Source organism: Trematomus bernacchii, unplaced genomic scaffold, assembly GCF_902827165.1.
Source record: "Trematomus bernacchii unplaced genomic scaffold, fTreBer1.1, whole genome shotgun sequence".
Taxonomy (NCBI): domain Eukaryota; kingdom Metazoa; phylum Chordata; class Actinopteri; order Perciformes; family Nototheniidae; genus Trematomus; species Trematomus bernacchii.
Genome location: NW_022987772.1, coordinates 386,029 through 411,765, shown reverse-complemented (window position 1 = coordinate 411,765; position 25,737 = coordinate 386,029). Strand labels below are relative to the sequence as shown.

General features: G+C 39.8%; 1 protein-coding gene across 1 annotated transcript; it reads left to right on the top strand.

Annotated features, from left to right (window-relative positions):
- Positions 1–1,451: 1,451 nt before the first annotated feature.
- Positions 1,452–24,941, top strand: LOC117496985 (up-regulator of cell proliferation-like). The gene is made up of 4 exons (XM_034148868.1): positions 1,452–1,544; positions 1,750–1,799; positions 15,661–15,729; positions 17,206–24,941. Exons 3-4 carry the CDS (start codon positions 15,699–15,701, stop codon positions 21,939–21,941), a joined length of 4,767 nt encoding a protein of 1,588 aa, XP_034004759.1. The 5' UTR covers positions 1,452–1,544; positions 1,750–1,799; positions 15,661–15,698; the 3' UTR covers positions 21,942–24,941.
- The last annotated feature ends 796 nt before the right edge of the window (positions 24,942–25,737 follow it).

Here is a 25,737-nt window from a genome sequence, read left to right as displayed (position 1 = left end):
GTGGTTCTTCCGTCGGTAGGACAAACAGCTCAGATTTCTCCTCACATTTCAGGAAACAGGTCCTTGGCAGTGGCATGACTGGATCGATTGTGAACTGAACCAGAGCTTCCAACAGTAAATGCTGGCAGAGGGTGCGGCCAGCGCCGCTGGGTGTGGCCATAGCTCTTCGGGATTGGTCCATTTCGTTCCGGGTACCGCATGACATCAGGCCGTACCCGGAACTAAATGGAAGACTCAAATGGGCAGTGACGTATCTCCAACGAGGCGTTTTGGGGAGGTATTTTCTGTGTTAGAGTTTTACTCGCTACAGGGTGTACTTTGAGGGTTTTGACTCTGCACACTGTTTACATGCATAAAAACCTTCATAACACACAAGGGGACGGGTAATAACCGGAAAAGCATGACATGGGAGCTTTAACTGTCATGGTTTTGGGTTTATGTTGCCATTTTCTACCTTTATTTTGAAATGTTTTCCTCCTTGTGTCTTGTCTGGTCCTACTTCCTGTGCTGGCCTTCCTGTCTTTAGTTTCCCTCCTGTGCCTGATTGTCTTATTGTGTCCACCTGCTGCCTGTGTTTCACCTCCCCTTCCCAGCTGTGATTTGGCTTGTGATTTAGTCCTGTGTTTCCTTCAGCCAGCGTTTTGTCTGATCATCGTCCATACTGCTTGTTCCCTGCCTGTCTGTGAGTTTGTTCCTGTTTCTCGTGCTCCCCGGTTTGCTAATGCTAAGTTGTTTCTTGTTTTTTCTTTTTAATCTGCTTTTTGATTAGAGCTCGCTTTTTGTTATTACCTTTTGTCTTTTTACTGCATTTGGGGTCGAGACTTACCCCAACACCCTGACAGTAACTGTATGTTCCGCTGTTTACGTTCCTCAATATAAAGTAGAATCAGCATTGTTTTGGTTACGTGTTGTGAAAACCAGGTATGGTACTGGCTTATGTTCAAACTGTAGATAACCTTGTAAAAGTTTGGAAAAAAATGTCAAGTGACTGGCCCAACTGAGTGTTGTACATGTATGTAAATGCTGCCATCCTGTGGTCCCACTGCAGAACAACACCTTGTTTGTCCAAAGAGGAAATTCAGAAAGGAAGTAAGCAAAAGTTAAATTTAAAAAGGAAGATGTACATAATTAATCAATTATAACGGTCTGCAGACTGAGAATAAACTTGTGATTGTAATACGAGTGCGTTTTGTATTGTATGGTTTCGTGAAAGGAGCCTTCAAATAAAATGTATTATCCTTTCAAATAAGACCTCCAAATCCTACAGCATTACATGTTGTGTGTTCAACACGAATAATATTGCACACTTTATGTTACTCTAAAGTTTGCGCAGCTTTCGTGATCTTAACAGCTTAAAACCCAAAGTGGCTCATTGCCAGCTTTAGAGTTTCATAAGTTTTGTTTCTTGATTATGAGAAGACGGGCTGATGCACGTCTCCACAGCATGGGCGCGTGCAGCACTTTCTTTGTTTCACTTCTGTGTAGTAGGCTACAAATACAGCAGAAGACAAAGAGAGCCTCAGTCCGCTGCAGCATGAAGTCCGGTAAGTTTCAGTTACTCTCCTGCTGGAAACATTTAACTTGTTCTGTAGATATACTGCAACTACTTAGTTAATGAAGAGCGTGACACTGAAATGTCAGCAAGGAATAGGCTACCTCATGTTTCATGTTTTTTATTGTTTTGATTATCTGCATGAAAACACTATTTGATTCCGTGAATGTAAAGTTAATATTTGTGTTTTTTCTTAGGTTTGAAAGTGACACGTCTACGATGAACAGAGAAGGACCAGAGCTTTCAGGTAGAATCCCATCATTTATATACAAGGTGTTGAAAAGCAGTGGGGACATGAGGGTTCAAAAGGGCGTAGGCTGCTAGAGAGTCCTAAATACCGTTGTTGTATCAGCATGAATCAACACACCGTGTTGTGTGCACACCTCAAACTGTTAAACCTACTTATCGGTGCATTTTTGAGTCATTGAAGTTTCTGTAAGCATGTTTATTTTTTTGAGAATGCACATGTTATTCTCTTTTTAAAAGTGGTGGGGACAGACTCAGCCATTTTAAAAAGGAGGTGGGGTTATTTCCCCAGTGCATAAGATAGGTATGCAGAATAGTATATTTTTCATTTAAAAAAAGGGACACATGATAATGTTGTATGAGATTAAAATATCTGGCACGGCAATAATACGAATATAAAGTGTATATATATATATATATATATATAAGTGTAATATTAAATGAAAATTCTCTCCCATGAGTGCAGAGATTGAAGTGTGCAACAGGAAACAGGAAGTGGGTCGCCGCCCTGTGTTTCCAGTTGAGGTGGATGCCTCAGTAATTTAGGAAGTGTTTAAAGATTGGCAATAAATAATGTTTACCTTTTTATTCTGTTAGTCTTAGGTAATCCCTAGTGTGGTGAAATGAAATTGTAATAATTAATATAAAAAAGCAAAGTAGGCTTACTTTTTAATTATTGTAAAAATAAATCAGCCAAAGATTAAAGTACCTAGAGCAAAGGCATACAAGGATATCATAATCCCAAAACTATATTTACCCCCTATATATATTAAAAGATACAGTAAAACAGAATAAAATGATAATATTGATCCAAACATAAGAAGTGAGATGTAAAGATAATTTACAATATAATTAGGTTAACTATTTAAAAATAAGAAGGTAAAGAAAGTCATAATGTGCAATACAAATATAAAATATTGACATAAACATAAGTAAAGCAAAAATGTGCAATGCAAAATATAAAGTTAGTTAAAACTTGCAATAAAAAAACATTAATATAAAAAAGATATTTATATTTACATGAGAAGTTTAATTCAAAATATGCAATAAAAATATATCGATAAAGATATTGACAATAAAATAAGAAGTTGAAGTAAACATTTGCAATAATAGGAACAAATAAATAATGATAGACTACATTAAAAAAGTTGAAGTAAAATTTCCGATAACGGATCAAATAAATACAAATATTTAAACGTAAGAAGGTAAATTCAAAATATGCAATAAAAACATTAAAATAAAGATATTTACATCAGTCTTGCAAGTACTTTATACTGGGTTATGACTATTACATTATTTGCAGCACAAGATGGTCCTCATAGTCCAGCCACTTAATGTTGGTCGAAGTAAATTAGTGCAACCAACTTTAAAATACCAGCTTTCTGTAAATTTTCAAAATGAAACACAAATCCGACAGAACAAAATGTCTTACTGCATGTTGGTGTTTCTAAAAGTAGTTGCAGCCCTACTCAAAATAATGTAAACTCACAGATGGAATGAAGAAGGTGTGTATAACAGACTAAACTAGAAAATGCATTTCCTGCAGAAAATGCGTGCGAATGCTGTAAACTGTGAATTAATTTAGCTGAAAATGCAGAAAAAGCTGAATATGTTATTAGCTGAATGGTAGCTGCTTTTAGGAAAAAAAATGCAGAAAAAGCTTAATATTTAAAAGAAAAGGTTTAAAAAAACATGTATAGCCTTGATGTCCTGAAATAGCCGAATAATGTAATAGTTGAATGGTTTCTGCAGCTGAAAATAGGCTGAAGGAGTTAAATATCAGATGTAAGTAGTAGTGAATGAATTTGTATTAAGATGAGAAAAGAAAGTAAAAAGGCTTGGGAAAGCAGCAGAATATTTGAACTACAAACTTTTGAACTAACTTGATGGTGAATTATCTGTCGCCATGGCAACGGCATTTGATGACACCCCATAATACGCTTAGATGTGTTGATGGCTGCATCGTTACAAACCTGTGAAGTTTTGGGCCATTTCGAGCATTTTCACTGAAGTTATGAGAAAACCGTGTTTCATGGTGAGCATTGTGTTGCCATGGCAACGGCATTTGAAGAAATCTCAAAACTGTCCCGTAGATGTCTTCACGGCTGGACTGTTAGCACACATGTGAAGTTTGAACATTTTCATAGGAGTAATACATTACATTAGGTTACATTACTCTCTCTCTCCTCTTGATCGCCCTCTCTCTTCTCTTGATCACCCTCTCAATCTTCTATCGCCCTCTCTCTCTTCTCTCTCTCTTCCCTTGCTCGCCCTCTCTCTCCTCTTGATCGCCCTCTCTCTCTCCTCTTGATCGCCCTCTCTCTCTCCTCTTGATCGCCATCTCTCTCTCCTCTTGATCGACCTCTCTCTCTCCTCTTGATCGCCCTCTCTCTCTCCTCTTGATCGCCCACTCTCTCTCCTCTTGATCTCCCTCTCTCTCTCCTCTTGATCGCCCTCTCTCTCTCCTCTTGATCGCCCTCTCTCTCCTCTTGATCGCCCTCTCTCTCTTCTCTTGATCGCCCTCTCTCTCTTCTCTTGATCGCCCTCTCTCTCTCTTGATCGCCCTCTCTCTCTCTTCTCTTGATCGCCCTCTTCTCTTGATCGCCCTCTCTCTCTTCTCTTGATCGCCCTCTCTCTTCTCTTGATCGCCCTCTCTCTTTTCTCTTGATCGCCCTCTCTCTCCTCTTGATCGCCCACTCTCTCCCCCTCTTGATCGCCCTCTCTCTCTCCTCTTGATCGCCCTCTCTCTCTCCTCTTGATCGCCCTCTCTCTCTTCTCTTGATCGCCCTCTCTCTCTTCTCTTGATCGCCCTCTCTCTTCTCTTGATCGCCCTCTCTTCTCTTGATCACTCTTCTATCACCCTCTCTCACTTCTCAGAGAGAGAGAGAGAGAGGTTACAGCTCAAATGCATTGCAATGACTTCCATGTTAAAAAAAATATTTTAAAAAGCTGAATATTTTAAAAAGTATAACATATTTTGAAAAAGTTGTCAGTTTCCCCATCATGTGCTGAATAGTTTGATATTTGAATGGTTCCTGCAGCTGAAATTAAGCTGAAGGAGTTAAATAAAGACATTAAATGCAAGTAGTAGTGAATGAATGTTTACAAACACCTGTGTGTGTAAACCCAGAGATGAAAGGTTACCATGGTGACGACTTATGACGATTTTCCAACTGCAGCACTGAGTCCCATTAAGAATGCATTGAGGATTATATCTGACAATTTTGCCACCTGTTCAAAAACTATGGCTCCTATCAAAAAATGACCAGACCGTGAGCATCAGGGAACCCCAATGAACTGATATATGTTGTTTTTTTTGGTTTTGTGTGTAAAATGTGGAGATGGGAGCAGTTTGTCTAAAGTGTACCTCTCTCTGTTCTGAAGAAAGTTCCAGAAAGATTTAACATGGGAATCAATTGGGAGCTAGTTGGACTTTTTGTCTCTTCATGCCCTCAAGAGGCATTTTGTTTAATATTTCTTCTTAATTTTTTTTCATTTTCCAACCTAGGAGAGGTTTTCCTACGTTTTTTCATGAAAAAATATGTCTGAGGAGTGTAGGGTTTGGGAATTATGGCAAGTTTAAAACATTTTTGGGGGAGAATTTGAAGAACTGCTGCACTCTGTTTTGAGATCAAAGCACTCTAGACTTAACGAGCTGCTCCATCCACACTAATGTTAAAATCTGAAGAAAGCCTCTTTACCAAGCTCCAAACAAAGTTAATTATCTCAAGAAGTGTAAAAGATATCAAAAATAAAAGTCAATTTTGAATAGCTGAAGGTGTTGTGATCATTTGAAAGTTGGAATGAAGTGTCTAGCTGAAAGTATGTGGAAGGAGTAGCATTTGGCGCAAAGTGTAGGAAAAGAGGATTTGAAGGCATCTCCCATTGACTTCAATGTTAAAAAAAAGAGTTTAAAAAGCTGAATATTTCAAAAAGTATAAAATATTTAAAAAAAGTTGAAGGTTTCCCATCGATTCCTGAACAGGCTGAATAGTTTAATATTTGAATGGTTTCTGTAGCTGAAAATAAGCTGAAGTTATGGAGTGCCAAAGTATTGGCTGAAATAATAATAATTTTAAGCGGAAAGAATAAAGAAATTGAAGTACTATAGTGGAATGCTGTGGCACAGCATTCGCACTAATAAAGATTTGAAGTACTATAGTGGAATGCTGTAAACAGCATTCGCACTAATTACCACATTTATGTTGATACACTTGGAGCCATAAGAGGGAGAGAGAGCAAAGAGTAGATCACAGAGAGAGGAATGAACAGAATGACTCCAAAATGGTGGAATGAGCTCCCCATTGACATCAGGACAGCAGAAAGCTTACACATCCTTTGGCGCAGACTGAAAACTCATCTCTTTCGACTCCACTTCGAGCAATAAAATTACTAACTAAGCACTAATATACTAACAAAGCACTTATATACTAATAAAGGACTGGCTTATCTAAAGCCAGTTGAGTAGCACTTGAAATGTTTTGGCTCTCTGAGACCTGATATGATTCTGTTTTCTTCAAGTTTGTATCTTCTTGGTCGAATGCACTTATTGTAAGTCGCTTTGGATAAAAGTGTCAGCTAAACGCAATGTAATGTAATGATGGCGAATGATTTATTTACCTTTACTTTAACAAAATATTGAGAACATACATTTTCAAAAACATGAGTTTCCTGATTATAATGTGGACCATTCATTGGAACATTTAATCTGATTCTCATGCAGTACTTCAAAGATCACTTGTGCTGCTGCCCACTGACATGGTTTTAAATCTAAATGCACATATCTACAGCAGGGAAATGGGCGTGCCCTGGGTTTGTCTATTATGCTGCTGTAACAAAAACAATTTCCCAATTTGGGATCAATAAAGTTCTATCTATTTATAAAATCCTACGTACTGCCGTGGTTGGGATGAACCTACAAGGTTTCGTTAAGGGACCGTCAATACTTTTGAAAAACAAACAACTATTACATTTGTAACACCTCTCTGCTTACTCACTCATACAAGTGAAAACTATTCAAGAACTATAACAACTGTGTTTTAAGGGGCACACCCTATTTTGAATAATTTCAAACAAAGTAAATGGGAGACATTTTAAGCCTTTATTTATTTGATAAAAATATAATGTGACGTTATGAATCAATGCAGTAATGTGACACTACACTGGACAAAATGGGATTTTAAAAAACATTTTAGTATTTTCTATTTTCTAAAAATATGATTTTTTTGTTGTTGAAAAGTCTGATTTCTTTTCAATATCTTTAATGTTATGTCTGATTTCTTTTCAATATCTTTAATGTTATATGACTTCAATTTAATCCAGCATTGTATTCATTCACAATAAGTGGGACAAACATCTGTTTTAATGGACCAATTTTCTTTTTTAACGTTATTAGTGCGAATGCTGTGCCACAGCATTCCACTATAGTACTTCAATTTCTTTATTCTTCCCCTTAATATTTCAGCCAATACTTTAGCACTCCATAACTTCAGCTTATTTTCAGCTACAGAAACCATTCAAATATTAAACTATTCAGCCTGTTCAGGAATCGATGCGAAAGCTTCAACTTTTTAAAAACATGTTATACTTCTTGAAATATTCAGCTTTTTAAACTCTTTTTTTAACATGGAAGTCAATGGGAGATGCCTTCAAATCCTCTTTTCCTACACTTTGCGCCAAATGCTACTCCTTCCACATACTTTCAGCTAGACACTTCATTCCAACTTTCAAATGATCACAAGACCTTCAGCTATTCAAAATTGACTTTTATTTTTGATATCTTTTACACTTCTTGAGATAATTAACTTTGTTTGGAGCTTGGTAGAGAGGCCTTTTTCAGATTTTAACATTAGTGTGGATGGAGCAGCTCGTTAAGTCTAGAGTGCTTTGATCTCAAAACAGAGTGGAGGGGTGCTTCAAATTCTCCTCAAAAAATGTTTTAAACTTGCCATAATTCCCAAACCCTACACTCCTCAGACATATTTTTTCATGAAAAACGTAGGAAAACCTCTCCTAGGTTTGAAAATTAAAAAAAATTAAGAAGAAATATTAAACAAAATGCCTCTTGCGGGCATGAAGAGACAAAAAGTCCAGCTAGCTCCCAATTGATTCCCATGTTAAATCTTTCCGGAACTTTCTTCAGAACAGAGAGAAGTACACTTTAGACAAACTGCTCCCATCTCCACATTTTACACACAAAACCAAAAAAAACAACATATATCAGTTCATTGGGGTTCCCTGATGCTCACGGTCTGGTAATTTTTTGATAGGAGCCATGGTTTTTGAACAGGTGGTAAAATTGTCAGATACAAACCTCAATGCATTCTTAATGGGACTCAGTGCTGCAGTCGTCACCATAGTAACCTTTCATCTCTGGGTTTACACACACAGGTGTTTGTAAACATTCACCACTACCACTACCACTACCACTACCACTACCTCTACCTCTACCTCTCTCTCTCTCTACCTCTCTCTCTCTCTCTCTCTCTCTCTACCTCTACCTCTACCTCTACCTCTACCTCTACCTCTACCTCTACCTCTACCTCTACCTCTACCTCTACCTCTACCTCTACCTCTATCTCTCTCTCTCTCTCTCTCTCTCTCTCTCTGACAGACACACACACTCTCTCTCTCTTTCTCACACACACACTCTCTACCTCTCTCTCTCTCTCTCTCTCTCTCTCACACACACTCTCTCTCACACACACACACACTCTCCCTCTCTCTCACAGACACATCAAGAGAAGAGAGGGCGATCAAGAGAAGTGAGAGAGGGTGATAGAAGAGTGATAGGGTGATCAAGAGAAGAGAGAGGGTGATCAAGAGGAGAGAGAGAGAGGGCAATCAAGAGAAGAGAGAGAGAGGGCGATCAAGAGGAGAGAGAGAGGGCGATCAAGAGGAGAGAGAGAGGGCGATCAAGAGGAGAGAGAGTGGGCGATCAAGAGGAGAGAGAGAGGGCGATCAAGAGAAGAGAGAGAGGGCGATCAAGAGGAGAGAGAGTGGGCGATCAAGAGGAGAGGGAGAGGGCGATCAAGAGGAGAGAGAGAGGGCGATCAAGAGGAGAGAGAGAGGGCGATCAAGAGGAGAGAGAGAGGGCGATCAAGAGAAGAGAGAGGGCGATCAAGAGGAGAGAGAGAGGGCGATCAAGAGGAGAGAGAGAGGGCGATCAAGAGAAGAGAGGGCGATGAAGAGGAGAGAGAGAGAGGGCGAGCAAGAGAAGAGAGAGAGAAGAGAGAGAGGGCGATCAAGAGAAGAGAGAGAGGGCGATCAAGAGAAGAGAGAAAGGGCGATCAAGAGGAGAGAGAGTGGGCGATCAAGAGGAGAGAGAGAGGGCGATCAAGAGAAGAGAGAGAGGGCGATCAAGAGGAGAGAGAGTGGGCGATCAAGAGGAGAGGGATGAGGGCGATCAAGAGGAGAGAGAGAGGGCGATCAAGAGGAGAGAGAGAGGGCGATCAAGAGGAGAGAGAGAGGGCGATCAAGAGAAGAGAGAGAGGGCGATCAAGAGGAGAGAGAGAGGGCGATCAAGAGAAGAGAGAGAGAGGGCGATGAAGAGGAGAGAGAGAGGGCGAGCAAGAGAAGAGAGAGAGAGAGAAGAGAGAGAAGGCGATCAAGAGAAGAGAGAGAGGGCGATCAAGAGAAGAGAGAAAGGGCGATCAAGAGGAGAGAGAGAGAGGGCGATCAAGAGGAGAGAGAGGGCGATCAAGAGAAGAGAGAGAGGGCGATCAAGAGAAGAGAGAGAGGGCGATCAAGAGGAGAGAGAGAGAGGGCGATCAAGAGGAGAGAGAGGGCGATCAAGAGAAGAGAGAGGGCGATCAAGAGGAGAGAGAGAGGGCGATCAAGAGGAGAGAGAGAGGGCGATCAAGAGGAGAGAGAGAGGGCGATCAAGAGAAGAGAGAGGGCGATCAAGAGAAGAGAGAGGGCGAGCAAGAGAGAGAGGGCGATCAAGAGAAGAGAGAGAGGGCGATAGAAGATTGAGAGGGTGATCAAGAGAAGAGAGAGGGCGATCAAGAGACGAGAGAGAGTAATGTAACCTCCTAATGTAATGTATTACTCGTATGAAAATGTTCAAAAAGTGCTCAAACTTCACATGTGTGCTAACAGTCCAGCCGTGAAGACGTCTACGGGACAGTTTTGAGATTTCTTCAAATGCCGTTGCCATGGCAACACAATGCTCACCATGAAACACGGTTTTCTCATAACTTCAGTGAAAATTATCGAAATGGCCCAAAACTTCACAGGTTTGGTAACGATGCAGCCATCAACACATCTAAGCGTATTATGGGGTGTCATCAAATGCCGTTGCCATGGCGACAGATAATTCACCATCAAGTTAGTTCAAAAGTTTGCAGTTCAAATATTCTGCTGCTTTCCCAAGCCTTTTTACTTTCTTTTCTCATCTTAATGCAAATTCATTCATCTGATATTTAACTCCTTCAGCCTATTTTCAGCTGCAGAAACCATTCAACTATTACATTATTCAGCTATTTCATTACAACATGTTTTTTTTAAACCTTTTCTTTTAAATATTAAGCTTTTTCTGCATTTTTGTAGCTAAAAGCAGCTACCATTCAGCTAATAACATATTCAGCTTTTTCAGCTAAATTCAGCCACAAATGTTCACAGTTTACAGCATTCGCACGCATTTTCTGCAGGAAATGCATTTTCTAGTTATAATATATCAACATGTCTTTCATTGGAAACTTGTGGGCATTCTTTTTTCATATGGTTTGACCTCATGGCCCAGTATTGCAGATGCAGAACTGTATAACAACACTGGACAAGGAGGACACATTTTTTAATGTTTTTTTGTATGGTTATTGTTTAAAACATTAAGTAGTTTCTGTATTGAAAACCCTTTTTTTGTATTTGGTCGTTATGTGGCCCAATAAATGACTGCAGCATCTTTCTTAATGACCGTGATAAACTTCACTGACATCTGCCCCTTTTAAAGGGCCCATGTCATGGCCATTTCCACTGATCATAATTACATTGTTGAGGTATACTAAAATAGATTTATACTGTGCAATTTTCCAAACTCACATTGGTTTCGCATACAGCATCTCTGTCAAGCATGTGTATTCAGCAGTATTCACTTTCTCCACTAAACGACTCGTTGGAGCTCTTGCCCCCCCCTCCCTGTGAGCCTAGTGTGCTCCGATTGGTCAGCTCGGCCACTCGTTCTGATTAGTCAACCACCAGAGGCTGCGCCCATGTCAGTGCTTTTCCCGGCTGCTCTCAGCGTAACATCAGTCTTATCATGGCGTCGGTACAGCGGTACATTTTATATACATATATATTTTTAACTGTTGTTATAGAAGAGTGTGACGGCCCCAGGGCCTTTGTCTTACGATGGGGTGGAGCTGAAGAGGCTAATCAGCACGATCACGGACACCTCCGGACACAGTCTCTCTCCAAAGCGGCTGCAGGAAGACTAACTCTGCGATCCTCTCAACCACCTGTCTCTGCATTTACCACAATAAATGTGCCGTGGTTTTGTAAACTCGTGTATGTCTCCTTGTCTTTCCGTTGTGGCCTACGAGCTACTCTCATAACAAAGAGTAAGTTATTTTTACCCGTTATAAACTACTACTGTTTGATGAGAAATCAAATCATGGTTTGCTATATATGAATTCAGGGAAGAAAGGATAGGCCTACTAAGTATTTCCATTAAACTTTATTTTTAGAAATGTACAAAATGAACATAAATATACATATATACACACGGTATATCATTCATTCCTCCTCCTCGCATCTTGCCTGCGGCACAGTCGGTGCGGTGCCTTTTAGCACGAGGCCTCAGTAGAATCCCTTCCCCGTCATGGATTGTCCGCCAGGATCTGGCTGGACGAAATCAAATGCAAATCACAAAATATTAGAGAAACTTAGTTGTTTTAGATTCGTTAGTAGTAGTTGTGTAATGAACAGCTTGCCTGCTAATATGCTAACCTAGCTTTGTTTACCTTGGTAGCTAACACGATATGAACGTTAGCTTGGAGGAAAGGCAACTATAATGCAGTGTAATAAAACTACTATGAACAAAAGCTAGTGGTTCATATTAGGCTAGCAATAACGTGTTTATAATTGCAATCGTATACGGGTATTCTGCTACCATACAATGTAACTTGCATGAATACATTGTTTTGCGCTAGCATACAGCTAGCCTCGTTAGCTACATGCAGTATATGTACGGTCACAATGTACGGTAAATCACAGTACAGTATACTGTATGAGTATTCCGTGTGTGTGACTGCAGACATTCTCCTGCCATGACAAACATGTAAGGCCATCTGCTGACATTGTAGTTGATATATTTAAACGCTAGCAACGTAGCATCACAAAAATGTTTTTCTGACCAAAACTAGCTCTAGCTCCGTGTGTTAGATCGCTACGCCAGCTATAATGTAATTACGTTTCGCGACTGACCGGCAAATCACCCGGAGTATACTGTCAATAGGTATTTTGTGTGTGAATGCAGACATTCTCCTGCTATGAGATACATGTATGCAAGGCCATCTGCTGATATTAGAGTTGATATATGGAAACTCTAGCAACTTAGTTAGCACTGTGTCAATGGCTTAGCAGTCCAACACAGTTTACACATTTAAACAGTCTTGTTTGATAAATACACAAATAACAATGCAAACTTACAGGTTGTATACCCAGATCTTCCCCTGCTCCAAACGGTCCAAACAAGCTGTGCATATCCGGCCTCAAACTGGGCAATGTTTTGGAAGCTTTCGTCTGTGAAATGCCGGTTCTTCGAACCTCTGGAGGAGGAACACGCCGCTGCTGGTGTGGCCATAGCTCTTCGGGATTGGTCCATTTCGTTCCGGGTACCGCATGACATCAGGCGGTACCCGGAACTAAATGGAAGACTCAAATGGGCAGTGACGTATCTCCAACGAGGCGTTTTGGGGAGGTATTTTCTGTGTTAGAGTTTTACTCGCTACAGGGTGTACTTTGAGGGTTTTGACTCTGCACACCGTTTACATGCATAAAAACCTTCATAACACACAAGGGGACGGGTAATAACCGGAAAAGCATGACATGGGAGCTTTAAGTTTTTTGTTTTAAGTTAAAGGGGACCTATCATGCAAAATGCACTTTTGTACGTCTTTTATACATGTGTCCCCGGTGTTCCAGGGAACTCACCAAGTGTCAGAAAACACAACCCTCTCTATTTTCCTCCATACCCAAATCTCTAAAAAAGGGGCTGCAATGGATCTGATACAGACTGATCCAGATTTGAACACTTCTATGACGTCACAGAAGTGGCACTACGGCTATTGGGCCAACTATCAGGGGAATGTGGGCAGACCCGGCGGCAGACATACATCTCTGGGCGGGCATTTGATTTACCAGGGCGGGCCCACCCCGATTTATATTTCAACGGGGGGGGGGGCGCTCGTGAATTGTTGTTACGGAAAGAGAGGTTTTTTTTTTAGGTTGCCATAACGCTGTTGACGGTCTTATTATACATCCATTGGTTGGTTTTGTGGCACATTTGTAACGCTGTGCAAACGTGAGCGCACACAGGGTGGAGTGAGGTGTTGGGTTGAGCGATGGAGAGAAAGGGAGAGAGAGAGAGAGATTGAGCAAGGCAGAGAGCGTGTGCAGCGGTCTGCTTGCGCACAGAGCAGGAGTTAGTGAGAGAGCCGGCTTGAGAGTCAATTTATCTTCAAAATATAATTGATTGCCAGCCTCCCTTGTCCCTGGCTGGCTTGCTAGCTCGTTGGTAACGTAACTGATTTCTTCTAATGTGCCTGCATCTGGCGCTGAGTTGCCATATTCCTTTGGTGAGCTCTTTTTGTTCGTGAACCACTTCAGTTCATGATATCCATTGTTGCAGATACATATAAATGATAATAGCTAAACTAACCTAGCAAGAGTAAACTGACAGGCTGCTGTGCCGCATTTCACTCAAAAACCCACACACGACTCAACCCAGCGAAAAACCAGTCTCGCGCGCAGCCTTTCATTCAGAATTTCATTCAGAATTTCCTAGCAAAATAAAAAAATGATATTAAAACTAATCTTTCAACATAGTTTAATACAAAAATAAATATTAGGACAAAGCTCTACAAATAACAACAATAAACATAATAAAAACAATTAAAATGTTGTATTCAGCCCTGATTAAAACAGCGGGCCCAAATCCTGGATGGGCGGGCCCGCCCATGACGCCGGGTCTGAATGTGGGGTTGGGCCACGGCCAGCCATTGCTGCTCGAAAGCGCTGGAGACGCTGTATTACATATGCCAGGCCTGTAAGTGGCGCTGTAGTCTGCCACAAAAGCAGCGAAGAAGACTTCCCGCGCATATGGTAACCATGGTTACCCTTCTGTTTATTCTCCGCTGTGGCTTTTTTCTCCCTCCCCGAGGCAAGCGTTTGCTCCTGCTGCTTTAATTCAATGCAGTCCCTCCCCGTCGAGGCAAGCACTGTAATTCTCTCCGGTTAGTCCACCAGCAGATGACAAACACCCACCTCTCCGCCTCTTCCAAGGAACGAGGGGACCGTGCGGCAGAGTTTCAGTTTCAGTTTCTTTCGCCGGTCAAGATGTCCGTTAAAGTTTAAATCTTCCGGACAAAATTAGAAAAGTGCCGGTCAAAGGTCTCCTTTGTTATTTATTGAGCTTTAAAACAAATGAATAATGACTCTATAGGCCTATAATAATATAATAAAACCATAGACTATATATAAATAAAACACGGAGGACGGAGATATTTTTTTCTCCCCCTCTTGACTTGATCAGAGCACGGCTACCCTCTCCTGCAGGGGGGTGTGGTCTCACAGAATCAGCCCTGTAGACAGCAAACAGCACATAGAGCGAAATGAGGCATGGCTAAAATGCATGATCTGTTTGGTATTTTGAAAACAGAAACGTATAAATATACCTTATATAGGTATGGCCCTACAATATATCATTTAAATATAGCATGATAGGTCCACTTTAATTATTTAATTGACTTTAATAAGATTTAAAGAACCACCTCGAAACTATTGAAACTTTGAACTTGGTGAACTGTTGAACTCTGCTTACACTTTGTGCACACAGGAAACCAAATGGTGCTTTCTGACTGTCGTTTTTGAGCAGGAAGTTTGGGTTTTAACACCTTCATGTATAGATAAAAGCTCCACTGCCAGACAATGGAACCCATGCACATTTGTGGTTCTTAGAAAATAATCATTGTAAGATCTTTGACCAATGAAAGCTTGTCCGTCGACACACTAAGACATCAGTGTTTTAAAGAAGTACTAGTACTTGAGTTAAAGTAGCAATACTAAATGTTATACCATCAGTGTTTACCGTAAAGCTACTGCAAAACACTTTTTAATTGATATGCTCAATTTGGACTAAATCAGAATTGTATTGCTACACTAGACGGTAGGACACACCTCTTTGATCACATTAGACATCTTAATAATATTTCTCTAAGCAAACTTGTGACAAATATTGGCAGTTAGCGCAGCGGTTTAAAGAAAATGACATTGGTTTTGCTTCATTCAAACAGTAGTTTGTTCTTTGTCATTGTTCCAAATACAACATATGCATCCAATCAATGGATGACAAAGAATACTTCATGTGAGATGTTTTGGTTTGATTGCAACTGATATAGCCTATTTATAATTATTCTATTAATAATTATTCTTATTATGTAGACACCTGCACTGCTATTTTGCACTTCTGGTCAGATGCCTAACTTACATTTCGTCACTAGTACATGTACTATGTAATGACAATAAAGTTTAATCCGAATCTGAACTGATCTGCAATGAATAAGCAATAACACAATATGTGCTTCTTTGAAAATGAAAGTACTCAAAATGAAAAAAATAAGCTTTATTTGTTTTACCTTTTTTAGGTTTCAAAGCACAGGGGAGTTGAAGGAAAAGTCAGACCATGTCTACAAACACAGGTGAAGAACATGCAGGTAAACTCCCCCCATTCATCAACTTTGATTTGTACTGTGTATATGTAGACATACAAATTAAATTGTTAAAGGATGTATTAAGATTTATATAAAGTGTAAAAACGACCACATAAATAACTAAATACATCTTTGATCTCTTAGAATTGTGAAAATACAAAATCACAGATTCAAATGATTCCCAGATCTTGCTGATGTGCCAACACAATGTAATCCAACAAAATAAGCAGTTCTGCAAGCTTGCAAACATGGATGTACAATAATCCACATTTAAAATAATACAAAAATTGTGGCTTTATGTTAAATGAGAAAGGAAATGCCTTCAGCAAGTCAGACCTCGAGGAAACCTCCATTTACAATCCGTTAAGCCCTGAGCCTGTTTTTCAGGTCTCAGGCTCGAAAATGACATGCCCAGAACAAATGACTATATCTTCACTTCTAAAAGGCGTAAATGAATAATCTTTTTTCTCAAAGCAATGATAAACCTGTGAGTTGGATGTAGAAAAGTCAGAATCAATATAGATGTTTTTACTTTAAAGTAAATTCAGATTGAACATAGTAAAACAATTTAAATTATGTTTTCCGTCCAAAGAAAACCCATTACTTAGTGAAAACCACCCTTGAATGATGGGATAGTAGACAACAAGCTTTAGGAATGCAAACTATAACATATAATAAGTACCCTGTATCAAGATTGCTGCAAAACAAGTGAAATGTTACCATTTTAGAGAGGTTTAGAAAGAAAACCCCACCTCTGGGGTCATTTGGGTGTATTTGCCATATTTCTCGAACCCATTGGTCGATTTTGATGATTGACACCTCTTTCTAACCGATAAAGCCAATAGAATCGAGGGGGGGTTCTTAAATCCATCTAAACATTACCATTGAGGAGTGAGAGTGATGCGAACGCAGTTTGCCCAAACCGAAAGCTCTGTTACGCTCTAATGAAAACTACTTTTATTGCCATAAATGTTATGATGGATTATCAGTTATCATTTCAAAGTGAGACAGAGACATTGGATTAACCTTCAGCAGCGTTTATATGCGTTTTAATGCCCTTGAACACAACTTTCGATCAGAAAATAGCAAAGGTAAGACGTTTTGGCCGTTTTGGCCCCGTGAAGTTGTGTGTTGTCTTTCCTGGCTTCGCTGCCGCGAGTTTTGGTCACACAGTGATGAAACATATACCAATGGAATCTGTGGAATCTCAGCTTTCATATGATATCAAATTTGTGTAGGTTGCATGAAGTATAACATATCTATACCGTGAGTTCTGTTCTAAGTGCGTTAGCATTTTTTCGCTTAGTTCTAATTCAGAGGCTTGGTATTACCCTTGTGTTTCGTTTAGCTAAAAATGGTTAATAGTTTCGTGAATATTGTTGTGTTTTGCACCCGCCGGCGGGGGCCGATGATCGGGCTTAACAGGTTAATTAAGGGCTACCTAATATCTAAATATGACCTTCTCTTTCTCTTTGACAGTCCTATTCACCATGCTCTCCAAACTGGGACTGGAGCAATTTTATCCCAACAAGCTCACTCTTCGGTCTCTATTGGAGATCAACAAAAACAGCATAAATGAAGAAGCTGCCTTATCAGTACAGAAAATACCTTGGTGCTTTCTCAGAAAACTATTTAAAATCAATGCAGAATGCAGGGGCTGTACACAAGTATCAAACAGTGATGATAATGAAGAAAGCAGTGATCCCTTTGATCTTGACCTTTATACTGCTGATGAATCTGCAGACAATGAGGTTAACCCTCTCGACCTCATAACAGCACTCTTCCTTTGTGCTGACAGCTTCTTGCAACAGGAAATGGCCCTCAAGATGTCAATTTGCCAGTTTTCTGTCCCACTGCTGATGCCCCATGTCAATAACAGTCAGAGTACCCTGATGCTGTGGGCTCTGAGGGACATTGTCAAAGAGTGGTGTCCACACAGTTTGTCTGAATCAAGAGACTTTGTTGAAAACAACATTGTCCAAGCAAAGATACCATTCTATTCCTTTGTGAGGCTCAAAAACTGTACTCTGTCCAAGTCCCAGATTTTGAATCAAGTTCTCAGCCTTGGCCAGCAGAATCACAATATCTTCATACACAGAGACATGAAAGGAGGAGCAATTGAAAGACACATTGCCAATGGCTTGGCTGAGGTGTGCTGGTACCTTCCCAGAGGCAGAGAACATCCTGATGTATTTCCAGACCCAATTGCATTTGCCAATCTGAGAGGAAACATTTCTGAGTCACTTGCTCAGTTCACTTTTCTGTTTCATGTGTCAACTGCTACCTTTGTATTCCTGGACAAAATTGAAAAAGAGGAGCATGAGATTCTGACTTCTCTTCAAGATGTGAAATCCAAACTGTTCTTGGTTGTCAACCGCAAGGATGGAAGTGCTAAAGAGGACATGGAATCTGTCAGGAAAACAGTGAAAGAATTAGATTTGCCGAATAGCAGTGTGAAAATGAAAGACCCAAGAGTAAATGTTGTAGGGTTCTCAGAAAAACTTTCTGCAGCCATTAACAAGATAACAGTTGGAAAACCCACAATGGACATTGAAAATATGCTTGACAAAGCTATTGATTTTGGTCTGTCTGTGGATGAATGCACAAGTGATGACCAAAAGAAAGCATCAGAAAAGATTGTCAAAGGAATTGGAGTACAGAAGATACCAGACTACAAGAACAAACAGCTTCCTCTGCAAGGCGCTGACTGGAAAAGGTTATCGCAGCTGGAGAAAGAGGAATGTAGGTTAAAGAGGCCTGATACTCGAGCACCTGAAGAATATAAATCTCAGCTACTGGAAGAAAAACAACAAATCAAGGAGAAGCTTGGCAAACAGAAACTATCAGATGATATGAAGACTTTCATTAATCAGTTACCTAAAAATGACAGCAAGAGCAGAGATTTTTTCCTTAAGTGGATGAAACTCAAATTGGATGCACATTCCCGGGATCAGCTATCTTCACTCCGCCATCAGTGGACAGAACAAAGCAACAAAGAGAACAAAGATGTGGAAGAGATTGCAAAGCTGGATCGAGAGTTGCTGGAAAGCTCTTTAGGGTTAGAGCATTACCTGAGAGAGATGGGACTGATATATGAGTTTTCATTGCAGTCACAAAACTGTGCTGATGAAATACGTCGTCTCCCTGGTTTGGCAGCTGAACTGCTGTTGGATGGATATCCTTTAGAGCTCTTGGATGGAGATGCTTCCAACATCCCAGAGAAATGGGTGACAGATGTACTAATGGAGCTACACATTAAGGTTGGAGAGAAGAGCAGACTGTTGGTACTGACCGTGTTGGGTGTTCAGAGTACCGGGAAGTCAACACTCCTCAACACCATGTTCGGTGTGCAGTTTCCAGTCAGCAGTGGAAGATGCACAAGAGGAGCGTATATGCTCTTCCTCAGAGTAAGTGATGATATGCAACACCAGCTGAACTGTGACTTCATAGTTCTCATTGACACAGAGGGCCTCAAGTCTCCTCATTTGGCACAACTAGAAGACAGTTATGAGCATGACAACCAGCTGGCAACCTTTGTCATTGGTTTAAGTGATGTCACAATTATCAATGTTGCATCTGAGAACTCCACAGAAATGAAAGACGTGCTGCAAATTGCAATCCATGCATTCCTGAGAATGAAGCAAATCGGTAAAAAGCCAATTTGTCATTTTGTGCACCAGAATGTTGCTGGAGTCTCTGCTCATGCAAGGACTTTGACGGAGAGACAACTTCTCTTGGACCAACTCAATGAAATGACTAAAATTGCTGCTGAAATGGAAAAGCAGCCCTCCATAAAGAGATTCACAGATGTGCTGGACTATGACATAAAAGAAAACAACTGGAACATCCCCGGACTCTGGCATGGGACTCCACCTATGGCACCAGTGAACACAGGTTACAGTGAAGCTGTAGCAGGTTTCAAGAAAAACCTCTTGGAGACAGTGAAAAAAGTAAAAACCGATGATGTTTCACGGATTCCAGAGTTTCTAGAATGGGTAAGAAGTCTCTGGAAAGCAGTCAAATATGAGAACTTCATCTTCAGTTTCAGAAACACTCTTGTGGCTCATGCTTATGACAACCTTTGCAAGAAGTTCAATCAATGGGAATGGAAATTCAAAAAAGACTTGATCTTTTGGCAGGATGGGGCAAAGTTACAGATCTTAAATTCTGACAACAAAACACATGTGAACACTTGGAAGACAATGGTTGCCTCAAAAAAAACACAGTTGATCGCCAAAATAGAGGGTGGACGAAAAGAAATGGACGAGAAACTTGATGAATACTACAAAAGGAAAGACATACACGTGAACCTGATAGAGAAATACAAAATTGACTTTATCAACCGTATCAGAGGTCTTAAAGAGGAATTCCAACATTCAGTAAACAACGCATTGGATTGTGCTCTTGAAGAAAAAAAAAGTTCAAAAGAGGCTCAGGACATTCAGAGCAAACACAGAGAAATGATAGAAAAAGAAGTAATGAAACTCTTGAGTGATCGCGAACACCGCACACTTTCTGATGAACAGTTGAAACGTGACTTTCAACAGATGTGGACAAAAGTCACAGCAAATGTGTCTGGACTGAAAGAACTAAACATATCTGAAAAAGTCCTTAAACAGTTGAGGATACATTTCTCAAATCGTAACTTCAATGAGGAATTACAGAACATTACAGACCTGAAGGACATAGTCAAGGGCCCATTTGAGGTCAAATCTGAACATGTAAAAGTAGGTTGGAAAGGTTTGGCAGTCTGGCAAAAAGAAGCTTTACATAAAGATTTGCAGAGTTTTGCAGACACTGCCATTGAGTCTTGCAAACTGTTTGTACTTGGTAAAGCAAAAACCGACACAGACTACCATGACACTTTTACAAAGGATCTTTTGGAAAAAGTAGATGATTCCCTTAAAGGAAACCTTTTCCAGCCCAAGTTTGAGATTGACCTGAAACTTCACATTTGTGGCATTGCCTCAAGAGAGTTCCTTCAAATGCACAGACATTTATTGTCAAGAAGGGATCCCAGAATTCAGCTGGATAATTACAAGCCACAGTACTTGTTGGATTTTATCGATCTATACAAAAAGAAAGATCATTGCCAACGCAAAGCAAATGCTTTTGTCAGACTTTGTATCAAACCTGCTGTTGAAGAGTACATCAGTAGACATCTGGGAACTAACATTGTGGATGAAGTGTTGGCAGGCCGCCATTCAGCAGAGTACAGTTCCCGAAACATTTTCCAGTACAACATTCAGGAAGAGTTGCTGCAAAAAGAAGACTTTCAGAGTTTTGTCAAGTTCATTTGTAAATATGAAATGTATGTAAAGGATTTGATATTTCAGCACATTTTGCAAGAAATGTCAGAGGATAAAGCTTTATGCAAACTGAAAAGTCAGAATCTGCAAGTCATAGTTAAAAAAATGACTGATGCAACTGAAAGGGCTTCAAAAGGATGGGATGGTGTCCTGCTGCCAGATAACAATGAAAGCATCACAAAGCTCATCAAAAACATGCGCAGACATTTGACCAAAGATATCTCGATTTCAGAAGAGGCTGAAAAAACCACCCTGTTTCAAATCCAAAGCACGTGCCATCCATTTAAAGAGAGCCTTGTCAAATCATTGAGTGAAATGAATGAACAGCTGCAGGAGGAGTTCTCAAAATCTGAAGATATCACTGAGACTGTGAACAAACTTCCAACCAAACCACAGGATGAGCTTTTCAATCGGGTGTTTGGTTGTGGACATCAATGTCCATTTTGTAAAGTTCCTTGTGAAGCCGGAGGTAAAAGACATATCAAACATCATGCAGCTGTTCATCGGCCACAAGGTCTCGGTAAAGGCAGGAATCACAACACTCAGAAGCTGGTGGAAACACTGTGCACAACTGCTGTTCACAGTGAAGCTAAATTCCAGTGCGCAGACACTAATGGAGAGTGGTATCCTTACAAGATGTACACCTTCATCTACCCAGACTGGCTCATTCCTCCAGACTACACCAGGGAGGCATCTGACTACTGGAAGTATGTCCTGGTTAAATACAATCAGAGATTTGCCCAAGAATACAACGCCAAGCCAGCTGATGTTCCAGTAGCATGGAGGAAAATTACAAAGGAACAAGCACTGAAAGGCTTGAAGGAAGCCTTCAACATTAACCCTCCAAGCCCTCTAAGGTCAAACCCCCATGTTCCTAGGTTAGTCACGCTTGGGCCTTTTTGGTAAACATGCTATCAAAACATGCATTTCAAATCTTGGTGACCATAGGGAAAAAATGTAATATTTCAAATCACCAAAATCAATATGTATCGACAATATTTACATAAAAAGTAATGGCATTATAATATCAACAAGGTTAGTTGTGCCATTCCTCAAAGCAGTTTATGTCAGATACAAGCCAGAGGTCCACACCACGCTGTCTACACCTCCAGGGGGGGCTGGCTGGCCTGAATGATCTGCCTACAAAAAATAAAAATAAAGCTCATCACAGTGGACATGGGTATGGGAATAATATTTCACACAGCCACTAGCTTCTTGGAAATATGCCCCTTTTTATACTGTACAGTAAGGACAATAACTGCAGCGAAAATAGAAAGAGCATTGAGAGTGTAAAAGAGTGTATTGATTATTCTTTGTGAAGAAAGCCTTCAACATTAAATGAACAACGCACAGTCCTGACAAAAATCTCTTTAAGGTGGGGAAGGTCATTTTGGAGAAACCAGCTCGAGTGCGCTAGAATTTGAAAATACATAGCCGGAGAAAATCTGCCACTTCCTTACAGAGTCCCTCCTCCAACACACACGAACGCGCACATGACCAATGAGGGCACGAGATAAGTTTGTGCACAGATGGAAGGCTGACAGGCAGGTAGGCCATCCAATCATTTTAGCCGGGCCGGCTAAAATGATTGGTCGTGCTTTTCACAGTACCACGGCTTCCACAGATGACATTTTTTTATGGATTTTTTGTCAAAGCACTTAAGATATTCATTGCTATCGGGGTGTTAAGAGCATTCCATGGAATATAACAAAAAGTATATCTCGAGCCGGTTTCTCAAACTTACCTACCCCACCTTTAAACAAAACAACGTTTAAAAACGGGTGGATTTCTCATATCCAAATGAAGGGAGAAAACCCTAAGACGCCAGGGCAGAAATACAAAACAGATCAACAATTTTTTTTTAAATGATAAAGTTGACTGCACCATGATGTTTACTGGCATCCTTCAGTCTGATGAACACGATGATTGACAACTGATGAGTTTAAGAAGTTGCAGAGAAGTTAAAAAGCTAGAGATGGTGATGTGAGACGTTTTCTTTTTAAGATTACAAATGTTTTGTTTTCCTTCATCAATCTTCCTCATCAAAGACCTCATGTACAATGACTAGTATGCACCATAATGATGTTGACAAAAAAGAGGAACGATTCTTTGAATCTTTATTGTTCAGTTTTTTTTTTCTATTTTCAAGATATTGTATTCCTCTGTGTGTAATGACTGGTGTAAAACAAATGATACTGAAAATGATGTACGTCATAGTCCACCTGAAGAAAGAGATCGTGTTATTTTGTTTTTGCAATTTTAGTTTTTTGACTGCTACATTTATTTTCAGTAAACTGTTAAAAGTTGTGTATTATAACTGGTGTGCACAACAAAGTTGATGTCAATGATAAAGATGGTTTACTACAAAGACCAAAGAGATGTTTTGTGATGTAAATGTCTGCATGAGTCATGTATTGCTTCACATTTGAGCTTTTAAGTAACGTGTTTTGCAGATCAAAACCAGGAGGAAAAATGTGTGATTTCATACCAGTCTGGGAATAACACAAAACGATTCAAATGACATTCCTTGTGTTCATGTCAATGTCTAAAGACCATGTGATGAGATTATGTTTGTTTTGTTTTTACTACTTATTATTACTTAATCAACTTTTTTATTTTCTTGATTTTATTATTCACCATTTATTGTAAATATAAACTTTGATGTGTACTTGGAGAGTACATAAGCCAGCCTCAGTTGAAATACTGTAAGTGCATGTTGATGACGTTTTGCTTCAAGTGCAAATACTGTGGCATCCTTCACATCTTGTTGATGATGAACTTTTGATTTCCATTCTGTTAGACGGATAATGATCTGATGAACAAGTGAGAAAGAAGGACTGTTTGAATGCTCTGATAACAAATTTGTTTTGATGATTGCAGCTCTTTTCATAAAGACTAGTGCAAACAAGCTGTTGATGATGTTAAAATACAATAACAGAGAAACAGATGTTGTCTAATACAGTACGTCATCACTATTCTTTAATATTTGTACATATTAAGACATTTTATCTTATCATTCATTATAAATATATCATTTACATTTTTACTTTTATATGTTATTTTATTTGTTGTAATATTTTTTAAAAACACACACACTCACGCCGTGTGCACAAAATGATGATGTAGGCAAAGACTAGTGATGAGATCATGTTTTACTTACTTTTATTTTTACTACTTATTATTACTTACTCAACTATTTACATGTTTTGTTTTATATTCAACTTTGCTTAATGCACAAAGGCCATGAGAAACAGATGTTATCTAATGGCATCACTATTCTTTCATATTTGTACTGTTATAGTTTCATGCAAGACACTTTTATCTTTTCATTTATGTTTTACTTTTAAATATTCCATTTGTTTTATTCTTTTCAAATAAATTGCTTAAAGAGCATTATGCTGTGTGCACAATATGATGTTGTGGGTCTGTGTCGTACAAAGACCATGTGATTTAAATCACGTTTTACTTACTATTATTATTCGTACTTTTCATACATTTATTGCAGTGCATCCTAAGTGCTTAAAGTACAAAGACCATGAGAAACATGTACTCATTATTCTTTAATATGCTCTACTGTTTTGTTTATTTGAAGTAAAGGTAGAATGAGAAATGTTGATGTACTGAATTTTGTCTGTAGATTAAATATCGTCTAAACAAGCCAACAGCAGAGAATACTGTTGATCATGGTATTGATATTTTCAGATATATTAAAAGTTGATCCAGCCACAAGAAAGTTGAAAAATATATCGTATATAGTTCAACATTTATATCCTTTTTTTTTGTTGTTTTCAGGTTGACAAACATAAATTTGTGTGCATAACGGAAACCAACAAAATGATGGTATGTTGTCAGATCCTATGAAATGTTTTTTGAAGCAAATATAACAATAAAATGATTATACTTAAAGTCAGTTGTCAGTTTTCTTTTCTCAAGTGAAAATAATCTATCTGTTTTTTTCATTCAAATCTTCAGATTGTCACGATCTGTCTGTGTTGTGTTTTGTCTTGTCTTTTTCTGTCTTTGGTTTCCTGTTTTGTTTTGAAAAGTGTTCACCCCCCGTCTTGCCTGTCTCTGTGTTCCCTCCTGCCTGATTGCCTGATTGTGTTCACCTGGTGCCCCTGTGTTTTCTCCTCCCTCCTCACCTGTGTCTTGTTTGTGTGATTGGTCTTGTGTGTATTTTAGTTCTGGTTTTTCTGTCTGTCATGGTTGGTTCCTTGTTTGTCTTTGACTGTGTCACAGGGTAGTGTTCTGTTGTCTACTTTGTTACCTTGGATTAAAGGAATTATCTTGGGAATCTGCATTTGGGTCCTGCCTGCTGCACTCAACCCTGACAGAAGGAACCAACCAGAAATGGGCCCAGCAGATCCATTTGAGGTGGATTTACAACATTTTACCTTTTCTTTGGCTTGCTGCTATGGTAGGTGGAGGGGAGCGTCCAGTGTTCAGCAGAAAGAGGCTGCTCTGGCAGTGGCTCACCAGGTGGCAACAGTGGATCCATCTTTAGTTAAGTTCTTACCTGACTGGATTTTGGATTTCCTTTCGACGTGTGATTCCCGGCCTGCTAGCCCCAGGCATGCTAGCCCCCTGCCTCCCAACTCCCAACCTGACACCATACATCTCGGTGTGTTCCGTCTGGAGTCAACCCCTGCTTCTTCCCCATTTCCTGCTCCTGTCCAGGAGCCGTTCTCGGGCACTCGTCTGG

Excerpts from the sequence above, each read along its gene's own strand:
- LOC117496985 (XM_034148868.1), top strand. The coding sequence starts at position 15,699 with ATGTCTACAAACACAGGTGAAGAACATGCAG. Across the intron at positions 15,730-17,205 it reads CACAGGTGAAGAACATGCAG|TCCTATTCACCATGCTCTCC; the intron begins GTAAACTCCCCC and ends TCTCTTTGACAG.